Genomic DNA, 24,586 nt, shown 5'->3' with positions numbered 1-24,586 from the left:
ATAGATAACATATAAAATATTTAAGATAAAAATATTCCACCCTTATGGTGTCTGACTAACATTTTTTCTCTTTTATAATCTTGTGGATTTTTTTTTTTTAACGATGAACCTGTCCTATTTTATGATTCAGGGATAAGTATAAATCTCGGTTACATACAGTCATACTTGACCCGATAACAGATTAATTATGGAGGCACTCAAACTAAAGACGCCGCATAGGACCTTTAAACCTTTATTGATGAAACCAATTCATGTATGCAGATTGGGGGTTCCGTAGCAGATCCCTCAACAATGTAGAAACCCTTGCTCAATATTTACTCTTGGAAACATCTATTCTCCGTGTCTAGATTCATTCATTTCCCCTATCACAAAAAGTGAGGCCCTCATAGACCTCTTTTTTTTTCTATCTATTTTTAAAAAGAATGAAGACCACATGGGTGATACCTTTTTCATACAAGGAATAATTGGTGTAACATGCAGATATTTTTCTACATGAGTAGCATGAAAACCCTCTCCTTTTAAACTCTTATTGGGCTTCTTAGTAAAATACATGTGCGATATCAAGCATTCATCTCTTATATGTTTCAGAAAAAAAAAATTGTATAAAAAAACTTGTATGTGCCTCTAATAAATAATAAAAATATAATAGAAATGATAATTTCTATTCTCCCGTGTTCAATTCAAGATGATGGAATGCAATCTAACCAACTAAGTTGTTATTGTTTTGGCATTAAAATTGTTTGCAGTGAGACGATGAGGCAATGAGTTGTAATAAGCATCTAACAGTTGGGGTGCATGGTTAGGCCCTCTCAACCATTGGATATTTACTGCACCTCATTGCTCGGTGCAGATAATTTGAACTCTATTTACGTCAAAGACCTTTCTTTATACATCTTGAATTTAAGAAGTAACCCAAGAAAAGAATAACATTATCAGAAGAAGGGATGTAATTAAAGCTATCAAATGGGACGGTTCGATAAATGGGATTAGACTTCCTTAGCAGTTCGAATATCAAAGGGGTGAGTTCTAAAATAGTCACTTATATTAAACGGTACCAAAATTAGGTTTGGTACTGTTTGATACTGAATAATTTAGTTTTAATTCTTAAACAATTATTTATTCATTTATGGGAGAAAGGTTTGGTACGCTATTGACTATTGTAAGTCATAAGCTTTCACTCATTATCTTTACCCGAAAAAAAAAAAAAAAAAAAAGCTATCACTCATTATATCTAGCGTCTATTCCCCTTTTTTAAATGACCCATATCCCTAATTTTTTGAGTAAATAATTTCTTAACAATTTTGCGCTCTCAAAGTCTCAAGTCTCAACACAACCTGGGATAATAGTTATTGATACCAAAATCAGTTGGTCCTCTCCTCTGTTTCTTCCTTTGGCATCTGCACTTCCGAAAAGATTAATTTATAAGCTGAAAAAAGTTCATCTTTTCCTCCTTTTTGACCCAAAGATTAGGAAAATACACTTCTGCTACCGCATCACCGATGGAGATGTCCACTACAATACGATTTCTACTTCTGCATCTCCTGTTGCTTCTTCTTCAATATATGCGACAATTAGCTAAGATAGAGTTTTGGGTATTGGAATCTTCTCAGTATACTGCATTTACAGATGTTCCTGGGAAAAGTTATGATAGTCATAGGCCAGTAAACGACACCAATCCCGTGAATTCGATCTGTCATTCTCTCACTCCCTCCAACCCAAAATCTTTTATTTTCTTTAATCTCTACAAATTCCTATTTTTTATTTCATTTTAAGCAAAACCCATATTACCTTTCATGAGATGGGTTAAGTACCGGTTCTTACCTGGATGAAATCTATAAATTATGTCTCAATCAATTGCTTCTCTGCTTTCTGGGCTGAGTTTTGACTAAACTTGTGAAGATTGATCCTTGTTCTTGTTCTTGTTCATGTTCATGTTCATGTTCATCTTCAATTTAGTGAAATTTGGGGTCTAAAACTCTAAATGGAGAAATTCAAGTTCTCTGGGTTGTTCTTCCTACTTGGGTGTGTGTTCTATTCTGGTTTTGTATGTGGAAAAGAGTGCACGAACTATCCAACAGAGATTTCGTCCCATACTTATCGATATGAGCTCTTGTCGTCCAATAATGAAACTTGGAGGGAAGAGATGTTTTCCCATTATCATCTGATTCCAACTGATGAATCCGCTTGGGCTAATTTGCTTCCTCGGAAGGTTCTGAAGGAAGATGGGGAGGAACTCAGTTGGGCTATGATGTATAGAAGAATGAAGCACTCTGATAAGCATAATAAGGGCCAAGAGGCAGGGAATTTCCTCAAGGAACTATCGCTACACGACGTGAGACTGGACCCGCAATCTCTACATGGGCGGGCTCAGCAGACAAACTTGGAGTACTTGTTGATGTTGGATGTGGATAGCTTGGTTTGGAGTTTTAGGAAGACGGCAGGTTTGCCAACTTCTGGAACGCCTTATGGAGGATGGGAGGACCCAACTTCCGAGCTTCGGGGTCATTTCGTGGGTTAGTTCAGTTTGTTAATTTTGCTTGGTTATGGTTTTGCCTTTTATCAATTCATTTCCACATAACAGCCTTCTTGTGATTTGCTTTATTTCCCTTTCTGGTTACCCTTTTTTTTTTTTTTTTTTTGTTGGTGGGGGAAGGGGGAAGGTGGGTTTGGTTGGCAGAATGATAGTAGGAAAGGAGTGGATGGGAGCATTAGTTCATAGAACTGAAATTTGAAGAGTAGCATAGTTCATAGGCTTTAAGAGAGCACCCTTTTGTTTGTCACAGGACTACCTTCATAGCCATAGATCTCTCTTATATATCCCTGCTTAATAGTACGATATTGTCAGAAGTATTTCTTATATATTCACAAAGTTGAGTGTTTTCGGAGCCCAGCAAAAATATTTTTTTCCAGGGGAATGGAAAATACATATCCTGTCCTACCCACTGAATTTCTTGTGTTTCCAGAATAGTTTATGAAACCCATTAATTCTTTTGGAATCCATAATTGATTTTTACGGATTTGGGATTGGACTTATAGAATGATCAACAAACTTTGTAATTATGCATGCTTATTCAAGATCACACCTTTCATTTGTTGGTTTATGCATGATTAGTTGGTAGTTCATAAACAATCGATTCTAGTTTCAGAGATCTGCATGGAACTAATATTTTCTGTGGCCATAAAATCCCTTTTTTTTTTTGAAGCAAAAGTCTAAACTGGGCTAGCCATTCTTGGTTTCATTGACTTTCTTCCATGATGAATAGGAAAAGGTTAAGGATACCCTTACAGGTTTCTTTTTGGACATGTAGCTATCCATGTATATATGACAATAGTTCAGGCTGGGGTCAGTAAAAACAAAGGAGAAAAAGAAGTGAGAAAAGAAAAATGAGAGGTTTGGCAGATCAGATCAAGGACTATCATTTTCAGGGAGTATCTTTGTAATGAATTTTCTTTTCTAGAATATATTTTATTGGATCTATGTCAGATTATATTCCTAATAAGAGTGCAACTGGGGCTGAATGAACCCAACCAGGCTGAGGCGCAATTTGGTTTAAAATTTATCAATTTCCCAACCCAGGCCCACCTCAGTTGCACTGCCTATTCCTTTGCCGTTTCTTTCGTCAAATTGAAGCTGATTTTTTAACCATCAAAGTTGAATGACTTGTGTTCTATACCACCTCAACTTTTGTGACTGAACTCATCGTGAACCTCAAAATGGTTGTATTTTCCTACAATTTCTTCCTTGTTTCCAGTTTCCCAAAGGTTTTATCTGCATGTTCTATGACAACCTGCTTTCTGTTGCATCTTGAAGGGCATTACTTGAGTGCTTCAGCACAAATGTGGGCTAGCACTCACAATGACACTCTACATGAGAAAATGTCTGCAGTGGTTTCCGCACTCGAAGCCTGTCAGAAGAAAATGGGCTCAGGGTACCTATCAGCTTTCCCATCTGAGCTATTTGACCGTTTTGAAGCTATAAAACCAGTGTGGGCACCATACTACACCATTCATAAGGTAACATCATCCTAATTCAAGAATCTTATTACGTGGGCTCAATTTTAGTATTTGCAGGATGTTGGTATCATAAATGTTATTCTTAATTACTTTGACAGATCTTGGCGGGCCTTTTGGATCAATACACATTGGCTGATAATGCCCGAGCTTTAAAAATGGTTGTCGGTATGGTTGAGTACTTCTACAACCGTGTCCAAAATGTCGTATCAAAATTTTCTATTGAAAGGCATTGGCGGTCACTTAATGAAGAAACTGGCGGCATGAATGATGTCCTTTATAAGCTATACAGCGTAACGGTGAACTTCTATATCTATGCATCTCATATTATTTTCTTAGTGTGATATCTACTCAGACAATAGTCAGTGTGGACATTGTATCATTTACGATTCAATTCTTGCTTGGTGGCCTCCACTTAACTGCTGTTTTACCATTTCCACACCATTTTGGTTTTCAAACCAGGTGGCTGCCATTTTCTCCCATTTGGTGGTCACTCACCAGGTAGTGTTCCTGGCACAAATTTTGGCCTTTTGAAGTAGAAATAAATTATATCTGCCCCAGCACACTGTCATCTTGCAATATTTTGCTAGAGAGATACCTGCGCTATAAAGACCACCAACTTCAGTGTATAAGAGAAGTTCTGATAACTCAATGATAAGATTAGTTACAAATTTGTCTTGCACACCAAAACCCCCCCCCACCAACCCCAAAAAAAAAAGTTACAAAATTTTCATTTGTAGCTTGAAAATCTTTGAAGGCAGTTGTTTATTGAATCTTTTGATTGCTTATTGATACTTGAACTCCAACTATGTGTCTAACAAGGTCTTATTTTAAAATCTGCAGGGTGATCAAAAGCATTTGGTGTTAGCCCACCTTTTTGATAAGCCATGCTTTCTAGGTTTGCTTGCAGTGAAGGTAATTATTATTTCCATACAGTTAACTTCTTTGGTTTTCTTATCCTGTAGAAATTATTTTCTTTACCATATTATTACAAGATCACCCCCTCCCTCAAAATAAATAAATAAATTTCAGAGATAATGATCCTTGAGTTAGGATTAGGCTTAGTTGAGTTGGGTTGGATTGAGATAATGATCCTTTGAAGTTGTTTTCTTTCTATGAAATGATTTGTTGATTAAAAATTTAGTATAGAATCGTACAAGCTTATAAGTTGGACAACATCTTGTTATGTAATTTTTCTTTCTCATTTTCTCTATAAATTCAGAAGAGTAGGCAACCATGAATAGAGTTCCAGTTGTTCACAGGAAATATGGCAAATGAGAGGTCTGTGCCAACAATTTACTAGTTTGACACGTGGTTTGTTTGAATAATTTAACACCAACTATTATTGTTGTTAAACCTTTATTTGAGTAATGAAATTTTGTTAATTTAATTCTGTACGAACTAACTTCATTGGGGGATAATATGTTGCGATAGTGTGACTTGAATCCAAGTTCAAAACCCCAAAAGTCAAGCTTTCAGATAGCCAGAGGCCCCGAAGAGGCTAGAAGCATGAGAGAAAGGATTGCACTTGGTCTGCAATATGCGGTTTGGTTTAAGTTACATGGTTTGCAATTCGTTGAATGTTACCATGAAACTAAGGGAGGAATATCCTAATTTGGCTGCATAATTTGCCCTATGTATTGCCTGTCTGGTGGGTCTGTAGGGTAAATAGGTAACCATATGAAGTACAGGTAGGATGTTTTAAGTTGCACTGCAGTTTTAGGGAGCAGTCATGAGAGAGACAGAGAGATGACGGATGTGTTTTCCTTTTTATTTTATAAACATGTCATAATTGTTCATGCCCCAAAGAATATTTTTTTTTTAATTAATTACTTGCGGATCCATGTAGCCGACCCCATTTAGTTGGGATTAGGCTATGCTTTGTTGTTGTTGTATCATTAGAATTTATGAAACATTTCTTTTTCCTTCGAGTTTGCTTGCAGGCGGATAGCATTTCTGGCTTTCATGCCAATACACATATTCCAGTTGTCATTGGATCTCAAATGCGATACGAAATGACTGGTGATCCACTTTACAAGGTAAATTGGCTCATTTGTTTAACAACTTTTCGGCTTTGACTTCAAGTACTTCTCTTTTGTTATATCTCATGTTTACTTTTGTTTTTATTTTTTGTATCATGCATTTTCTCATAGTAAATATTTTGGTTTAAAATGAGGGCTTTCTCTTCACTTTGAAGAGATTTCTCAGTCTAAAACTACAGATGGGAATGCAAATTTTGCAAAACATTATGTTTCCTGTATTTGAGGCTTTGGGTGCTCATTATTCTCAAGGGAACTCCTATTATATCCTGCCTTATCTTGCTCTCTGAGTTTATGTTTAATTGTTGAAGTACCTCTTTCCATGGTTGATAAATGTAAATTCTTATTTTCTCACTGGGGGCCATGTACAATTTGTTGAGAATTCAAGTTGCAATTTTTTTTTCAACCTGGTAATGGACAATATGCTAAACTAGAATTTTAGAATAGACTCATGTTTTCAAAACATGCTTTAACCTCTACTTAGGTTAGTTACTTGGTTGCTATTTATTGAAATTTCTATTATGTGATGCTTCTTATTTGTTTGTCTGTGCATAAAAAATTCAAGTAGGAAGCTTCTTAATTGGAAGTACATAGTAAAGTTTATGTTACCATTTGTCCATAAGTTTATTATTGTAATTATTGTTTTATTTGATGCTGCAGGAAATAGGGAGATATTTTATGGATATTGTTAATTCTTCGCACAGCTATGCAACAGGTGGAACATCAGTTCAGGAGTTCTGGTAATATTGGGCATCCTTAAGTTTTATACATCAAATGTCCTTAGATGGGTTTTTCCTGGCACCTAATGCTGTTGGCTGTGATGGGACATGAAGCATAACTATGAGATTTACATTTAACCCTTGAGACATCAATTTGATGATGCAGGATTTAGCATTGTTTTACAGCGTTCCCCCTTGATCTCTGTGCAGGTCTTACCCAAAACGCCTTGCGGACACGCTGGAGACAGAGAATGAAGAATCTTGCACTACATACAACATGCTAAAGGTATACCCGTTTCTATTTTATATCAATTATTCCAAGTGAGAATATGGAACACATACAGTAGCTGTTCTCTGAAAGAGCTACCATATGATAGACCAGATATATGCGAAGACCAAGAACTATGAGCTCACCCCTTTCATTGAGGCGTTGTACCGTTTGAGCTTCTTTTTCTTTTTTTGGCATGCTACATATGTGGACTCCATCTGTCTCTGGCTTCCTACAGACTGAAGACCAAGAGAGGTGGGGGTAAATGAAATCCACAGAGGTGGATGGATGATTCCAACTGAATTTATGGATCTTGATTGGAATTTGGAAATTGTATATTCACATTCTCTGGCAAACAGAACACATTGATTTGTTTTCATGCTCATATTCTTTTATGTAGGTGTCTCGCCACCTATTTAGATGGACCAGGGAAATGGCATATGCAGACTATTATGAGCGTGCCCTGACGAATGGTGTTCTTAGCATCCAGAGAGGAAGGGAGCCTGGAGTAATGATCTACATGCTTCCTCTGGGCCGTGGAGATTCAAAGGCCCGCAGTTACCACGGATGGGGAACAAAGTTCAACTCTTTCTGGTGTTGTTATGGGACAGGTCTATACTTGAGACCCGTAGTGTTTAGCTTGTATGCATATTCAAAATTATTATTGTTCCACATATCTCCTAGACTTGCCTTTATTTATTTATATTTACAGAGGGTGTGCCCCTCTGCTGCCAACCCTTATTTGGGTTGTAGATCGTCCTGATCTACTCACACTGATACATATAGTTTTGATGATGGCAAAAACAAAGAACCAGCTTCTGGGAGAAAAAAAAAAGGGGGGAGGGGGATGAAAATTGTGTTCCCATTACTTTTTTTTTCTTAATTCATTTTATTCAACTGTGATTGCTTTATAATTGTATAGTTTCCTAATCCTTCATCTTGCTTCTCTAGGGATTGAATCTTTCTCAAAGTTAGGAGATTCGATATACTTTGAGGAGAAGGGCAAACTTCCAGGGCTTTATGTGATCCAGTTTATATCAAGCAATCTTGATTGGAAAGCTGGACAGATTGTGATAAAACAGACAGTAGAACCTGTTGTTTCATGGGATCCTTGCCTTCGAGTCAAATTGACATTTTTTACAAAGGAGGTATTTCAAAGCCAATATGCTATCTCATGAAGAACTTTAAAGGATGTATAGCATTTTAGTCCTACTTCCAAATTTGTGAAATTTCTTTGAAGTTCTTTATTGTTTTTGCAATTTTTTTTCTTGCAATTGTGCCAGCAGTTTGTTTCTCTAGTTATAGAGTATTTGATTTACTTTGGCAAATGGACTTTTGTCTAGTTTATGCAGGGAGCACGCCAATCATCAACCTTGAATTTGCGGATTCCACTTTGGTCATATTCAAGTGGCGCCAAAGTGGTATTAAATGCGCAGAATTTAGATTTACCTGAATCAGGTGTGGATTGTTATCTAGTTTTTTCTCATTTCATCTCTTTATTTTGCATGTCATTTGTGCCCCCATAATGTGTCATAAGAATTTTACAGTTTGTATTTTAAACTGTTAATTCATTTATATGCATATATGTGTAACTTATGTTACAGAGTTAAGCATGACAAAAATAGTGGTTGGTAACTTTTTAATGTTCCCAGGACCAGGTAATTTCCTTTCGGTGACGAGGCAATGGAGTGTTGGAGACAAATTGACCCTTCAGCTACCTATTGGTCTACGGACAGAGGCCATACAAGGTAGCATGGATGTTCGATTTATACGATTTGTACCTTAAGCTGATGCACCTGGCTGTATATGATATAGCTTAGTACTTGCATTGATAGCACACTTACTCACGTACTAGTATATTTTTCCCTTTTGAGACAACTGAAAATCTCTTTATATGAATTTCAGATGACCGACCTGAGCACGCTTCTATCCAGGCAATCCTGTATGGGCCCTACCTTCTGGCAGGTCTGACTAGTGGCGACTGGGACATTAAAACAGGAACAGCAAGCTCCCCCTCGGACTGGATAAGAGCAATCCCGAAAGCTTATAACTCTCAGCTGATCTCTCTTTCCCAGGTGGCCCACAATGTGACATTTGTCTTAATGAACATAAACAATTCTATCGCAATGGAGAAGTTGCCAGAATCAGGCACAGATTCTGCTGTCCATGCCACCTTCAGGCTCATCTCCAAAGACATGAGTTCCTCCCATTTCTCGTCACCAATGGATGCTATTGGAAAATCTGTTATGCTAGAGCCATTTGATCTTCCTGGGATGGTGGTGCAACAAGGACCGAATGACGACCTCATTGTGGCAAGCTCTACTATTGAGGAAGGGTTGTCCACTTTTAGGGTGGTGGCTGGATTAGATGGGAAGGATAACTCAGTTTCCTTGGAGTCAGAGAGCCATCAGGGATGTTTTGTTCATAGTGGGCTGAACAACAATGCAGGCAGAATTGCTAAGCTCAGATGCCGGTCAGAGACGGTCGATGCTGGATTCCAGCAATCAGTAAGTTTTAGAATGAATAGTGGAAGGAGTGAGTATCATCCCATCAGCTTTGTGGCAAAAGGTGCAAGCCGGAATTTCTTACTGATGCCATTGCTGAGCTTGAGAGATGAATCTTACACTGTTTATTTCAACATCAGATCTTAGTTTTGGGTAGGTTAGAGGTGCTCAATGCCACAATAGAAGTCCAGTTGGTCAAATAATTATATTTTTCCTTTTCTTTCTTAGCTTTGTGGGGAGAGAGTTGTGCTAGACTGGCCGTTTGGCTCTGAGTAGGGTTTGTTTGCTTTCTTCAAATCTCTGATCTAACCTTACCAAATGAGTAATTATTGTTAACCTCATTGGGTATTGAAAGCATCACTGTTGTTTAAAACAGTACCGTTTGGTCTAACAACTTCATTTATTCAGTTTTATGTTTGACTTTTCTTGTTTTTTGAAATAAGTGCATGTAAGATGGGTTAGTATTAAATCAAAGCGAAGATAAATCCACAATCTTAGGTCCCAGTATCATAAGGGTTTGGGGAAAAGAAAATTCCACAAATAGGCATGTATCTCATGGTCAAAAAGATCAAGATCAATGTTTGACATCCATGCGCCTTTCCCATTCTTCGGAATAAATTTCCTTTTATCAAAAGAAAAAAAAAAAAATGCTGCATTGGTACTAACCTAGAGATTAATGTTATGTTGAAAATCAATTTGATTTAAGTATCACAATCATCTCTATGTATCGTTGAATTGGTATGGATGAAGGGTAGTAAGGTAAAAAATAATTTTTTTAAATGACAATCGGGGGTATTTTTGCCCAGATGCCGCCAGACATCTAATGATCGTTGGACGTGTTGGAGAGGATTTAAAGTGTAGAATTGACCAAATAATCAAAATTTCAGATTATCTCAAGCATACTTTTAACCTAGAGTGATTTTCTTTTAGAAGTATGGATTCAAACATTTGAATTTGACCATTGTACATGCCTCCACCTATAAAGCTGGATTCAAGGATTGAGAGTGGGAGCGCTAACCATTGTAAGATTCTATGAATCTATCATTAGGCATATAAATTTTGGCCCAACAAGTATGGTTGTTTGAACCGGTCTCTAGTTTTGGGTTGGCCTGGTTCTGTGGAATTTCAGGGTTTCTGTTCTGGTTTGAATGGCAACTAGCGGTTCAATCATGATTCTAAATATTGGTATTTAATTGGCATATTGATACCTATCGATATCTCCTATATATACACGATATTGATACAGATTGACAAAAAAAAAAAATGAATCAAGCCAGCTAAATTGGTTTGATATTGCAATTCTACCTTATCTGTATTGATAATTGTATCAGTATCAGTTGATACTGATATATGCACAAATGTCAATTTTTGGACTACAAGAAGTAGCTCTCAATGGTGGCGTTATTTTTGGAAACTCAATAGCCACCCCAAATTTAAGATCATCATTTGGAGAATTGTCAATGCAGAAATCCCTACTAAAGACATTTTGATTAAGTGGATGGAAATTGACTCAATATGTGAGTTTTGCCATTACTAGAAGGAATTTGTGTGGCATGTTCTGTTTGACTATGAATTTTTTAAAAGAGTATAGCCCTCTGAGACTTAAACCTAAGCTTTTTCCCTTTTCATCTCTTAACAATTTTCTCATGGAATGCTTTAACTCCTTTGATATTCCTAGATATAAACTGCATTTTTTCTTATCTATGTTTATGCTTATTTATTATTTTACTTGGAAACATAGGAACCAAGTCATCTTCGATTTAACCGTTAATGATAAAAAAAAAATTGGTTGGATTTTTTTCCTTTATACTTGAAGGCAAATGTATCTCATTTTAGGCAAATTATTTGTTGACATAAAAAAAAAATGGCGAGGCAGCTTTTAAGGGAACTTATATCAGGGATGAAGATAGCAAGGGAAAAGGGATGGATGGTGGATAATCTTCGGAGCGGGGAATTACATGGTTTTTAACTTACCCAATTTTTGGCCTAAAAGTTAAGAACTTATTTATCATTATGTTAAAGGGGATGGCCAGAGAAGTTATGACTAGAAAACAATCGGTTAATGCTGTTGATATAATGTATGAACTCTGCTAATTCGCATAGTTTTAACGTATATTTTCCTTTCAAAAAAAAAAAAAAAGAGGTAGTTCTCGTCGGTGGGCGTCCCCATCCACGGACCCGACCGACCCTGATCCACCAACCCATAAAAAATGAGATGAGGGTATTTCCGTAGTTTCCTTGAACAACAATTTTTTTTTTTTTTAAGGGTTTCTTCTGCAGCCGAAAAGGGAGGTAATAAGGGTTGTAGCCCCGAGAGAGCGGCTAGTCTGCAACAATGGTGGTGAAGCCGAGCAAAGGTGGAAGAAAAGAGGAGGTGGTTACTAGGGAGTACACCATCAATCTACACAAACGTCTCCATTGATGGTAAGTGTGTATTTCCAATTCCATCTCTAAACAATTTTATTTTTGTAAATCTTAGACCAGAAACGACTTAGATCTGTATGCCTTTGGCTCAAATACTTATGGTTCTAGCTGAGCCTGATTTCTGGCTGTCTCTGTTCGTTCCATGCTTTCTTTTGTTGTCTATATCAGTTTCAAGTTCTTGTTCTTTGTGCGTGCGATTGCAAACCGAGATGTTATTTCGTTAGGTTAATGATATTCTGTTGTTTAACATCAAGTTCGATTTCTTCTACGTTATATTTATGTCGCTACTTTGTTTCCTCCATTGGTTTATGTTCGTGTCTTGAGTGAATCATTAAGTAATCTTAGATACCTCCAGTGGTTAAGTTTTTGTGAACTTAATATTGAATGAGGTTGGAATTGAATGGTTAGACACTGTCATTGTCTGTGTTTTTTCTGTAAGAAACATAACTTGAGGAGGTAGCTGAACTTAACCTATATCAGGATCAGAAGGAACCAGTTGAATTGGCTAAAAAAATCCAAAAAATTCAATAAGGTCTCTAAACTGAATTGGTGATGTGGTCAGTTTGATGATGATGTGTCATCAAACTGGCCCACATCACTCTGACACTGATCAGTTACATCCTGCCTATACTCTGTGCTGCTCTATGCGACATTATTAGAACACTGATATAGCCAGCTGTACATCTGTAGCTCTGCTTACATCCCTGTGTGAGTGTGTTGCTCAACTGACTGTGTTGACAACAATGACAACTACATCCCACATATTTGTATACAAAAAGAAAAGAACCATGTAATTACATTTTTTATGTAAATTAATAATATTATATTTAAACTTCAAAGTCCACGTCGTCCATCCCACAACTAATTCATACATAATCACAAAAAAGAAAAAACCATATGATGTGTTCCATCACCCTACAACCAAAACATACAAACCATAATTACCCGTTCATCTGGAGAAGGAAGCATGCCAATAAAGAAAAGTTAAAAAAAATGAAGGAGAACATCCTAAAAGAAAATTTACTGCCAATAAAGTGAAAGAGAGTGTGTGTGTGGAGAAGTGGTGTTGCGGCTATGTACTGTTAGCCATGGTTCTAAACCTCGGGGACCAAATTTAGGTTGAATTCAAAATTTCCGAAACCTGGTCGAAACTAGGTATTTTTTTATTTCCAGGCTATTGCTAGAAATTTGGGCCGAAATTTCCCAAATACCTGGTTTTGTCTCGGGTTGAAAAATACTTGTTCTATAACCGATTGAAATTTGGGCCGGAATTTCCCAAATCTATAACCTATGGAATTTGGGCCGAAAGAAAGATGTCAATTCAAGGAATGGAAGACAGAAAGGTGGGGAGGGGTTTGACATGTTTTGGAACACAATTTTGTAACAAAAATATTATCTGGGCCAGGTACAGCGACAATTCAATGTATTTATTTTTTTTGGTAAAAGCAATTCATTGTATATCAATGGTTATCTTATGATACTATCAATCATGTGCTTGTTTTTATCCGTTGTATGAGGTGGTCAGAATGTTCAGAATGGTAAGAACCAGGCCTGAATGATACATCTCACCAGTGATTGGACTCATTGATCAATTCTCATATGGGTTTTTCTTTATCTGGGCAATGCTGAATGAATAATAATGGTACATGCAAGATAAATTGCAAATGCATCATCGTTTCGTGAGCATTGCTTTGTTCATCTGTTAATTTGTTCACCTCCTGATCACCCAATTCATAAGTTTATGGGCTTCTCCTTCAACAATTTCTGCTAATGCTTTTATTACATTGCAAAATTGTAATAATAAAATGGATTGTTGCTCAAGTGTCACAATTTGAGGCTTGTTCATCATTTCTTACTTGTTTCTGTGATCAGTTGTGGCAATTGGAATAGACCTGTTCCTTTGATATGTCTTTCATTCCAGAATCGCGCGGAACAACGTATATATCTCAATTCGCAGGAGTTAGTCCTCCTTTCAAATACCCCACTTGCAGGAAGAAAGCGTGACGGGTGGGGGAATACCGAATTTGCCACCACAACTACACTACTAACTTTGGCCTTACAATTACGATATATAGCCCCCTAATCAGTGATCAGCCCCCCTCCCCAACTAAACCCTTGATGGACCCCAAAAAAGATCTGATGTTCTTTCTGTTGAATGTTTTTTTACAATACTATCACAAATATGATTGTTTAATTTTATTTCTAGAATTCCTGGCAATCACACATTGATCAGAAATGATTCTGTTTAGTGCGAACCATACATGTTTCTGTTTCTTCCAAGTTACAAAAGCGTTTTGGTTTTTTACAACCCTTGTAGGTTTCGTTTTGATGACAACATAGTTTACATGCTATTACTCTGTTTATTAGATGACATGTTTCTGTTTCTTCCAAGTTACAAAAGCGTTTTATTTTGTTTTTTTGTTTTTTTTTTTTCAGCCTTGATTTTTTAGGCGTATATGATACCTGGGCTCCCTTGTAGGTTTCGTTTTGATGACAACATAATTTACATGCTATTACTCTGTTTATTAGATGATATGAATTCCTGTTGAATAGTTATTCAGTAAGGTTTCCTTCAATTTTTTTGACATGAAATATGTTTTTTTTTTTTATTATCTGCTTCTCCTTTTGTTGACTCGCAGTTGAGGCTGAGGTGTTTATTCTTTGAAGATTTTTGAAATTCTTCGTCTTCTTTGCTGCGAAATCGAATGGGAAAGAACGAGTTTCTCACGCCCAAGGCCATTGCCAACCGAATAAAAGCAAAAGGGCTTCAGAAGCTCCGATGGTATTGCCAGATGTGCCAGAAACAATGTAGAGACGAGAATGGATTCAAATGCCATTGTATGAGCGAGTCTCACCAGCGGCAGATGGAAGTCTTTGGCCAGAATCCTAACCGTCTCATTGACGGTTACTCTGAGGAATTCGAGAGGTCTTTTGTTGAGCACATGAAGCGGAGTCACCGTTTTAGCCGTGTTGCAGCTACTGTGGTCTACAATGAGTATATCGCCGATCGCCACCACATCCATATGAACTCCACACAATGGGCCACCCTCACTGAGTTCGTTAAGCACCTCGGTCGTACTGGTCAGTGCAAGGTTGAAGAGACGCCAAAGGGTTGGTTCATGACCTACATTGACAGAGACTCGGAGACCCTATTCAAGGAACGTCTCAAGAACAAGAGATTGAAGTCCGATGTCGTAGAGGAGGAGAGGCAGGAGCGAGCAATTAGGAAACAAATTGAACGGGTTGAACAGTCAATGTTCTCATCAACATCAGAAAATGAAATAGGGCCCTCTGATTCTGAGCAATTGTATTTGCCACCCAAGACAGAACTCAAATCAGAAACTGGAGCTAAAGTTGTGTTTGCTATCAGTTCATCTTCAAAATTTGTTGCAAGAGAGAATGTTGAAAGCTCTGAAGTGATCTTTGAAGAGTCTGAAACAGATAGGAGTGAGAAGAGGATTAAATATGGTGGCAATGGAACAAAGAGTGGTGGTGGTTCAGCTCTGGATGAGTTGATGAAAGAGCAAGAGAAGGCAAAGGAGCAGAGTAATCGCAAAGACTATTGGTTATGTGAGGGAATAATTGTTAAAATAATGAGCAAAGCATTGGCTGAGAAAGGTTACTATAAGCAGAAGGGTGTGATTCGCAAGGTGATTGACAAGTATATAGGAGAGATTGAAATGCTGGACAGTAAACATATTCTGAGAATTGATCAAGAGGAACTTGAAACTGTGATTCCCCAAATTGGGGGTCTAGTGAGAATTGTGAATGGGGCTTACTGTGGTTCGAATGCAAGACTGATTTCTGTTGATACCGATAACTTTTCAGCGAAGGTGCAAATTGAAAAGGGGTTATATGACGGAAGGGTTCTTCAAGCGATTGATTATGAGGACATTTGCAAGATTGTTCAGTGAGGCTTTCATACGTTGACCATTATGGACCCTTCTTCTGTGTTTCCTTGGTAACACACCATCTTTTTTATGTTTGAAATTTTGTCTCTTATTTTGTACATTGTACCCTTAATGCTCATCAAGATTGATTAGTGAATTTTGTTTTGATTCCAAGAATAAAAATTTTGGAATATCCAATTGAAACTTTTTCACTGGTTGGCTCTGCATTTTCTTCTAACTATGCTCTAATATTTGTAAATTATACTTGAGAAGATGGTTCCTGGATGCATGGGTTGTAATGGAGTTGTCTGGCTTATATTTATGTGCAGCATTTTCTATATATTGTACAATTTATCTGACAATCATGTCAAGTGTTGATTTACTTTGGGAAATGGTCTTGTGTCTAGTTTATGCGGGGAGTACGCCGATCATCCACCTTGAATTTGCGGATTCCACTTTGGTCGCATTCAAGTAGCACCAAAGTGGTATTAAATGTGCAGAATTTAGATTTACCTCAATCAGGTGTGGATTGTTATCCAGTTTTTTATCATCTCATATCTTTATTTTTCATGTCATTTTCTCCCCCATAATGTGTAATGAGCATTTTACAGTTACATATTTTAATCTGTTAATTCATTTATATGCATATATGTGCTTATGTAACAGAGTTAAAAGCATGACAAAAATAGTGGTTGGTAACTCTTATGTTCCCAGGACCAGGTAATTTCCTTTCAGTGATGAGACTGTGGGTGTTGGAGACAAATTGACCCTTCAGTTACCCATTAGTCTACAGACAGAGGCCATACAAGGTAGCATGGATGTTCGATTCATACAACTTATACCTTATGCTGATGCACCTGGCTGTATATGATATAGCTTAGTACTTGCATTATATTTTTCCCTTTGAGACAACTGACAATCTCTTTATATGAATTTCAGATGATCGACCTGAGCACGCTTCTATCCAGGCAATCCTTTATGGGCCCTACCTTCTAGCAGGTCTGACTATGGCGACTGGGACATTAAAACAGGAACAGCAAGCTCCCCCTCGGACTGGATAACAGCAATCCCGAAAGCTTATAATTCTCAGCTGATCTCTCTTTCCCAGGTGGCCGGCAATGTGACATTTGTCTGGACGAGACATTTGTCTTGATGAACATAAACAATGTTATCGCAATGGAGAAGTTGCCAGAATCAGGCAGAGATTCTGCTGTCCATGCCACCTTCAGGCTCATCTCCAATGACATGAGTTCCTCCCATTTCTCATCACCAATGGATGCTATTGGAAAATCTGTTATGCTAGAGCCATTTGATCTTCCTGGGATGGTGGTTCAACAAGGACCGAATGACGACCTCACTGTGGCAAGCGCTACTATTGAGAAGGGTTGTCCACTTTTTGGGTGGTGGCTGGATTAGATGGGAAGGATAACTCAGTTTCCTTGGAGTCAGAGAGCCATCAGGGAAGTTTTGTTCCTAATGGCCTGAACAGGTGCCAGTCAGAGACGGCAGATGCTGGATTCCAGCAACCAGTCAGTTTTAGCATGAATAGTGGTAGGAGTGAACATCATCCCATCAGCTTTGTTGCAAAAGGTGCAAGCCGGAATTTCTTACTGATGCCATAGCTGAGCTTGAGAGATGAATCTTACACTGTTTATTTCAACATCAGACCTTAGGTCTGGGTAGGCTAGAGGTGTTCAGTGCCAGAATAGAAGTCTTCTTGGTCAAATAATTATAATTTTCCTTTCCTTTCTTAGATTTGTGGGGAGAGGGTTGTGCTAGATTGGCCGTTTGGCTCTGAGTAGGGTTTTGTTTGCTTTCTTCAAATCTCTGGTCTAACCTATTTCCAAATTATTGTTAAACCTCCTTGGGTATAAGCATCACTGTTGTTTAAAACATTACCGTCTGATCTTACAACTTCATTTATTCAGTCTTAAGTTTGACTTTTCTTGTTTTTTAAAATAAATGCTTGTAAGATGGGTTAGTATTAAATCAAAGCAAAGATAAATCGACAATCTTTGGGCCTAGTATCATAAGGGTTTGGGGAAGAAAATTCCATAAATAGGCATGTATCTCATGTTCAAAAAGATCAAGATCAATGTTTGACATCCATGCATCTTTCCCGTTCTTCTGAATAATTATTTTTATAAAAAAAAAATTGCTGGATTTGTTGGATAAATGTTGCGTTGAAAATCAATTCAATTTAAGTATCACAATCGTCTATATGTTTGATCGGTATGGGTGAACGGTACTCAGGTGAAAAAATAATTTTTTTAAATGACGATTAGGGTTATTTTGCTCAGGTATTGCTAGACATCCAATGTGCAATGGCATTGGAGAGGAGATGATTTGAAGTGTAGAATTGATCAAATGAATCAAAATTTCAGTTTATCTCAAGCATGCTATTAACCTCGAGTGATTTTCTTTTAAAGTATGGATTCAAATATTTGAATTTGAACAATGTACATGCCTTCACTTATTAAGCTGGATTCAAGAATTGAGAGTGGGAGTGCCAACCATTGTAAGATTCTATGAATCTATCGTTAGGCCTCCGATATAAATTTTTCTTAGCCTTTCCCCAATTTTTTTTTATTGGCCCAAAAAGTATGGTTGTTTGAACCGGTCTCTAGTTTGGTTTGGGTTGCTCCAGTTCTATGGAATATCAGGGCTCATGTTATGGTTTGAGTGGCAGCTAGTAGTCCAATCATGGTTCTAAATATTGGTATTTGATTGGCGCAATGATGATACCTATTGATTTGCAATAGTAGAGTGATTTGCCGATCCCCACTTCTATAAATCCATCTGGCAGATTACTTAGTTGTTTTTGCAAATAACATAAGCAAAAGAAAATGTAAAATACAATGATATCGAAGTGTGAAAATGGTTGGTGACTTTTTATTGATTTTGTCTAAATTCATACGAAAGGTAGAATTAGGAACAGTTACACAAAATTTTACAATTAGTTCCCTAATTCTAGCAGCGTAATCTTAGGAACAATTATGAGATTACAAGGAAACAATTCAAAATACAAACGGACTGCCACCACAACCAATTTACCATAGGCTCAAAATTAAACCTGCAGGTACTGTTATTTAGAGCCACAAATGCATCTAAATTAGTATCCATCATTAATTTCTCAAATTATGTCCCTAACATCAAAACAAACACGGGATAAAACATAATTAAATAGCCTAAATTAAAAAAAAAAATTGTTAAAATGGGTAGTGGTTGTGTTTTAATGCCATCATATAGCAATCTTTATTTACCCAAAAAATATTATATATATATATATCAAACAATCCTCACAAAATCCAAGGGGTGTGAGCCATATATATACTGGATAATAAATGACCGCAATGTTTTTACCAAAGAGATTGTGAACAGTTGGATCAATTTAAGCCCTTGGTAGTAAAATGTTGTGCCCGGTTTCATGCTCTAGAACGAGATAGAGAAAGGTAATAAAGAACGTCACTATGAAGGAATAGAGCAACAATCCATAAGAAAAAGGCTAAAAGAGGGTGGCGTAAATCTTTAATCTTAAAATGAACACAAGACATCATACTCCCACCACATATTCCATCCATTATCTCTTCCAGCGCTTATCATTTCTTCTTTCCTGCCACAGAATAGGTCGATGAAGATGATCATAACCAATAAAAAATAATAATAATAATCAGTTTATTCCTTGGCCTCCTGAATCACCTTTAGGAGCTTGTGAGTTACACAGCATCGGAAGCCTTCTATTGCACCTCAATTATATCAGATATCAGATAGGTGAAAGTCCAAGAAGAACAAGAAAAAGTCAAGCCTGTTCTAGTGGCCTTTGGGTCCAGAGAACAACCTTTTTTTTTTTCTTGTACTTCTTGGGCTTTCAACTGTCTAATATGAAGCCAACTCCAACACCACCGGAAAAATGATCGCCGCCGAGAAAAACTAAATGGAAATAAGAGGCTGACAATGCTTATTATCAAGAAGATACACAGGAAAGAACAGCAGAGAACGACTTTTGTCTCTTGATTTCTGGAGACTTCAACTGTCTGATCAATTTCTGAAAAGAGATCTGATGTTTCAGCTTCTCTACAACTTTAATGGCGTCGTCGTCTATCTTCTAAAATGGAGGAGGAGAAGGGGATAATAAGATGTTGTACTTTAAGCCAAGAAGAGCCCCTATATATTTAAGGTCAAGGTCCCAGCCCCAGCCCCAGCCATTGTTTGTTGGTGGAGTTACAAATTAGTTATTTCAATTCTAATTCTGGTAGAGAGAGAGAGAGAGAGAGAGAGAGAGAGAGAGATTTTACTTTGTTTATTATCAATATCGGATCAAAAATGAAGCATAGTTACTTGTTTGCTTGGTTCGAGGTGAAGTGGGTGAAAACAGTTATGATTAGGGGCTGATTGAATGAGTTAGCTTTAAACAATGATTTCCTGAAGCCTTTGGTATTGGTCCGATCCAGATTCTTGGATCCAGCTGGGAACCTAGGTTCAGTTTTGGTCTGTTTTTTATTGAACTGCTCAATAGGATAATTTATTCCTATAGAATGTCATTTAGTTGATGGCTTGAACCAATGGTTTGATATATGTGTGAAAATTGCCTATAGTTGCTGTACTGGTGTAGTGAGCATCGGATGATTGAGGGATCTTTGGAGTGTATGTTCAAATGCTCTCAACCATCTGATGCTCATCACACCTCATCATTCGTTGCAGAAAATGTGGACTCTTGATGTATGTTTTGATTTTAATTAAAATTAGTAGTAAAGGGTGACATTACATATGTTGCCACATTTTTCCTGGTAATAATTGGATGAATCGATAAAGAAAATTAGTTTCAAGATCCTATCACTAGATCTGAAGGAAACATTCCTTTTGGATTGATCATTTGTCTTAATAAAGGAAAAGCTAGAATGCTCTGTGCATGGATCGAGCTTGGGTTGCCTAAGTAGTCCTATGACATAAGAATTTTTATATTATAGTTATTATTTTTTTCAATTTAAAAGAAAATGAATAAAAGATTACATCATCAGATGGTACAGTAGGAAATGTTGTATGTTTAGAGAACCATTTCCCAGTAAGGAAAGAGAAAAATAATTGACACATTGCTAGTGGTTAGGCTGGATCCACTACATGTACCCACCTTGTGCCATTGAGGAGGAGACGCATTGAAGTCATTTCATGTTAGCAGGGGATATATAAAGATAAGACATAAAAATGCTAGTGTACCATGCTCGAGTGGCTCAAAGAAGCTTTTTGCAAAAAAATTATAATCTTAAGTGTTGAAGCGTGCTATAGTAAAGGTGGCAATCAGTTTGTTCCTTCGGCTGACTTGGTTTTATTCCAGCTTTTTTTATTGGTTTTAATTACTATCAGTTTTGGTTCAATTTGAATTCGGTTTTATAAGCATAGAAATCAATAGGAAAATTCTAGTTTTATTTTGGGTTTTAATTGGATTAATATTGGTCCTTTCTCTTCTTTTATAGGGTTTGGTAAACTTTTTAGTTTTAGTTGGTGTAGTCGATCAGTATGGGTTGACTTCGATTTATATTGGTTGCATAAACCCCAATCCAAAACAAGATTGATACAAATTTAGTTTGGTTTGGGTTGAATTGTTCGATTTTGATTGGTCCAACTAATTTATATATATGTTCTATATAATCATTAATAATTTAACAAAAGAAAAAAATATTCATTAATTTATTATTTGAAAATTTTATGTGAAACCCCACACTCTCGACCATTTGAACCCTTTATATACTTACTTGAAAAAAAAAAAAATCTATATACTGCAAGGGGAAAACTGGTCACTTGGCTCTTGCACTGAAACATAAGAGAGCGTGAATTTACTATCTCACCCCTACAAAATAAAAAATTTCATCCATATTGATGCATTTGCATGTGTTTTCATTGGACCTGACACTGGTGCACATAACTAGGTAATGATCTATTATGATCCCATATCAGCTTATGGGGGTTGATACACATCAGTTTCTTATGAGAATTGATGTGGGTTGTTATGGTCTTGGGTTCCCTCACCTTGTAAGTCGGTTTATGGGGTTGAGTTCTTCCAAGACCGTAACAGTGATATCAGAGCAGCCGATCCTCGGCCTAATCCACACGCGGAAGGGACAACCTGGTGTCAAAGTGAGAGCCGCTAGGAAAGGGCTGCCTGGTGCCAGGTAGAAACCCTAGAGCAAAGTGAGAACCTCCTAGAAAGGGCTACCTGATCCGAAGTGGGCCGTCGTGAATGTCGGGTTCGGAAACGTGGTGGTATGTTACGATCCCATATTAGCTTATGAGAGCAGATCACACATCAGTTTCTTATGATAATTGATGTGAGTTGATATGGTCTTGGGTTCCCTCACTTTATAAGTCGGTTTATGGGTTTGAGTTCTTCCATGAGTGTAACATGATCTCTTGCCCATACTACAAAAAGTTGAATGGGAAATGTTTTCTATGGGGAGCGTAACCCCTGCACATGCACGATGGCCAATGGGAACACGGGTTGAAGCATTAGGTGGAACATCATTTTACATTTCATTAGAAGTGGGATGGTCTTTTCACTTTTCTTGTGTTTGGGCGCAAACACCATGCTCTCCCACACATACTATTTTGGCAACTCTATAATACTCCTCCTCCATAACCATTGGGTAACTCTCGATATGCCAATCAAGGTTTTAAAAATTAATTGGGATCGGTTTCGGTATGGGCCTTGATTCGATATCAATTTGATGCTGATTGAGATCACCTTCGATCAAATCGTTTCAGATGAATTTGTCTCTGATTTTTTCAGTAAAAATGACTTTTGGGAAAATTACATGACATTCCATGTAGTATGGCTATATTGCTTGAGACACCGAAAGTATTAGTTGAAGTCCCATGAAATGACGGTTACCCTTTTGACTTACTGAACTTAAAAAGACAAGAGGTGAGAATGCTGAAACCCGTCGGAGCCACGGCGGTGTGAAGATGAGGAGGTAGATGGCTCAGTGGAGTTTTATTGCTCTGATCTACCATGACAGATCAAGTGACAGAAGAATAATGCTTTTATCAATTGTTGTGTATTCATCCTCAACCAGTGGAAAGTATATATAAATTTACAAAGACCTTAGACAGAAAGCAAGATACAAAGAATATGAAACTCAATCACAGCTTAGGATGTAAATGGATAGCTGAATTTTGAATTCGTATCGGATTCGATTAAGAATATTCGTATTCGGTCAAAGGGTATCCAAATTAAAATCCAAATTATCTGAAAAATAATTATCCAATCCGATTAAATAATCAATTAATGATTTGAGGGTTCTTGAAATTTAAACAAGTTCTAGGGAATGAGAAAAGAGTTAAAACAACTTAGAAATATGGATTAAGAGAAAATTATACTCACTGGGGGAGAAAGGTGTCGATTACAAAAGTCAGAGAGTAGACGGATAGTTGAAAATCCATATTCGATCCGTATCAGTATCCAATCAGGAAATATCCGAATACATCCAATCCAAATTCAACCCTTATCCGATCCGTTTACATCCCTAAATTTATTCTCAATTATTAGGAAAGAATTCTAATAGGAAACTCAACCTTAGCTATCAGGAAAAAATGTTATTGTGAACGCTTTATTATCATTTATTGAGGCAACATTGTGAATGATCATGATTAAGTATATATTCATGAAGGCGAACGAAATTTAGCTACTACTCAAGTTGCAGCTCAGCCCAAGAAATAGAATCTTAAGAGTCAATTTAAAAAATAATATAATCTAAGAGGGTATTTGTGTGTCCAAGGAAAAATGAATTTTCCATTTCTTTGGTTACCAACAAAGGTTGCAACCCGATGGTAACCAAATTTTTTCTTGTAAATGCATACAATAATGTTCATAAAAAATGACCTTGACCATGAGCCCACGATGTGCCCAATTTCATGCTTTGAAGATTCCAGAACGAGATAAAGAGAGGTCAAGATCGTCACTATGAAAGCACACAACAACGTTAATAAGTTAGCATTATTGAAGAAGAAGAAGAAGAAACAACAAAACAACAAAAAATCGCTTCTAGGTTTATATCATCTGATCACGTTCTAATCTTCAAAAATATTGGTACTAACGAAAAAACGATAGACTAAAAAAAAAAAAATGAAAAACATAATAATCTACAAATGCTCACCATATCTTCCTTTCAAAGTAGGTAAGGGATCTTCGCCTTAGGAAGGGTATGCTTCTGAGTTTGACTTCTCTTATGTTTTTGGGGCCACTCACATGAGGTGTTACATGGGGTGTTTAGCGTTCTTCATTGTTTTCAAATATAATTTAATCCATACAATTATGGGGTCAATATGGACCTACGACACTAGACCTTCGATGTCATTCATTAGTAAAAAAGAAAAAAACAAAAGTTCAATAAAGATAATCATTAAAAACATAATAATCTGTAAGTACTTATCCTGTCTTCTTTGCAATGCTGCTGAAGAACAAAGAACAAATTTAGCACCTCACCGTATTGATAATTATATCAGTATCAGCTGAGACAGATAAATGCACAAATGCCAATTTTTGAACCATAAGACAATACATTTTTTTTTTTAAAGAGAGTAGCTCTATCTGGCGGGCATCCGCATCCCCATCCCCAGACCGACCGACCTAGATCCGACAACCCATAAGAAATAAGATGAGGGCATTTTCGTAGTTTTCATGAACAACGAGGTTATTGTTTCGACTATGGGGGTTTGGCGCAAAAGAAAAAAAAATTCA

General features: G+C 37.0%; 2 protein-coding genes across 9 annotated transcripts; both read left to right on the top strand.

Annotated features, from left to right (window-relative positions):
- Positions 1 to 1,399: 1,399 nt before the first annotated feature.
- Positions 1,400 to 9,954, top strand: LOC122071757. 4 transcript variants are annotated; one of them, XM_042636161.1, is made up of 12 exons: positions 1,400 to 2,513; positions 3,812 to 4,014; positions 4,113 to 4,310; positions 4,855 to 4,926; positions 5,955 to 6,050; positions 6,711 to 6,790; positions 6,980 to 7,055; positions 7,438 to 7,648; positions 7,989 to 8,185; positions 8,390 to 8,495; positions 8,690 to 8,785; positions 8,943 to 9,954. In XM_042636161.1, exons 1-12 carry the CDS (start codon positions 1,982 to 1,984, stop codon positions 9,686 to 9,688), a joined length of 2,613 nt encoding a protein of 870 aa, XP_042492095.1. In that variant the 5' UTR covers positions 1,400 to 1,981; the 3' UTR covers positions 9,689 to 9,954. The 4 variants fall into 4 exon arrangements, with proteins under 4 accessions (XP_042492095.1, XP_042492096.1, XP_042492093.1 ...); XM_042636162.1 differs by having other exon boundaries at positions 1,404 to 2,513; positions 8,696 to 8,785; XM_042636159.1 differs by having other exon boundaries at positions 1,405 to 2,513; positions 8,381 to 8,495.
- Positions 9,955 to 11,827: 1,873 nt separating this feature from the next.
- Positions 11,828 to 17,782, top strand: LOC122071765 (KIN17-like protein). Of its 5 annotated transcripts, none has more exons than XR_006138266.1 (5): positions 11,828 to 11,965; positions 14,605 to 15,926; positions 16,263 to 16,377; positions 16,570 to 16,664; positions 16,795 to 17,782. XR_006138266.1 is itself a non-coding variant. In XM_042636171.1 (3 exons), the coding sequence occupies exon 2, from the start codon at positions 14,671 to 14,673 to the stop codon at positions 15,877 to 15,879; it is 1,209 nt and encodes a 402-aa protein (XP_042492105.1). In that variant the 5' UTR covers positions 11,828 to 11,965; positions 14,605 to 14,670; the 3' UTR covers positions 15,880 to 15,926; positions 16,795 to 17,782. The 5 variants fall into 5 exon arrangements, 2 of the variants coding, with proteins under 2 accessions (XP_042492105.1, XP_042492104.1); XR_006138267.1 differs by having other exon boundaries at positions 16,522 to 16,664; XR_006138268.1 differs by lacking the exon at positions 16,570 to 16,664.
- Positions 17,783 to 24,586: the final 6,804 nt, after the last annotated feature.

Source organism: Macadamia integrifolia, unplaced genomic scaffold, assembly GCF_013358625.1.
Source record: "Macadamia integrifolia cultivar HAES 741 unplaced genomic scaffold, SCU_Mint_v3 scaffold_7A, whole genome shotgun sequence".
In the NCBI taxonomy this organism is placed as follows: Eukaryota; Viridiplantae; Streptophyta; class Magnoliopsida; order Proteales; family Proteaceae; genus Macadamia; species Macadamia integrifolia.
This window is presented reverse-complemented; position numbering and strand designations above follow the sequence as displayed.

Coding starts and splice junctions, on each gene's coding strand:
- LOC122071757 (XM_042636159.1), top strand. CDS start 1,982: ATGGAGAAATTCAAGTTCTCTGGGTTGTTCTTCCTACTTGGGTGTGTG. Junction 4,311..4,854: donor ATAAGCTATACAGCGTAACG/GTGAACTTCTAT, acceptor TAAAATCTGCAG/GGTGATCAAAAGCATTTGGT. Junction 7,649..7,988: donor CTGGTGTTGTTATGGGACAG/GTCTATACTTGA, acceptor TTGCTTCTCTAG/GGATTGAATCTTTCTCAAAG.
- LOC122071765 (XM_042636171.1), top strand. CDS start 14,671: ATGGGAAAGAACGAGTTTCTCACGCCCAAGGCCATTGCCAACCGAATA.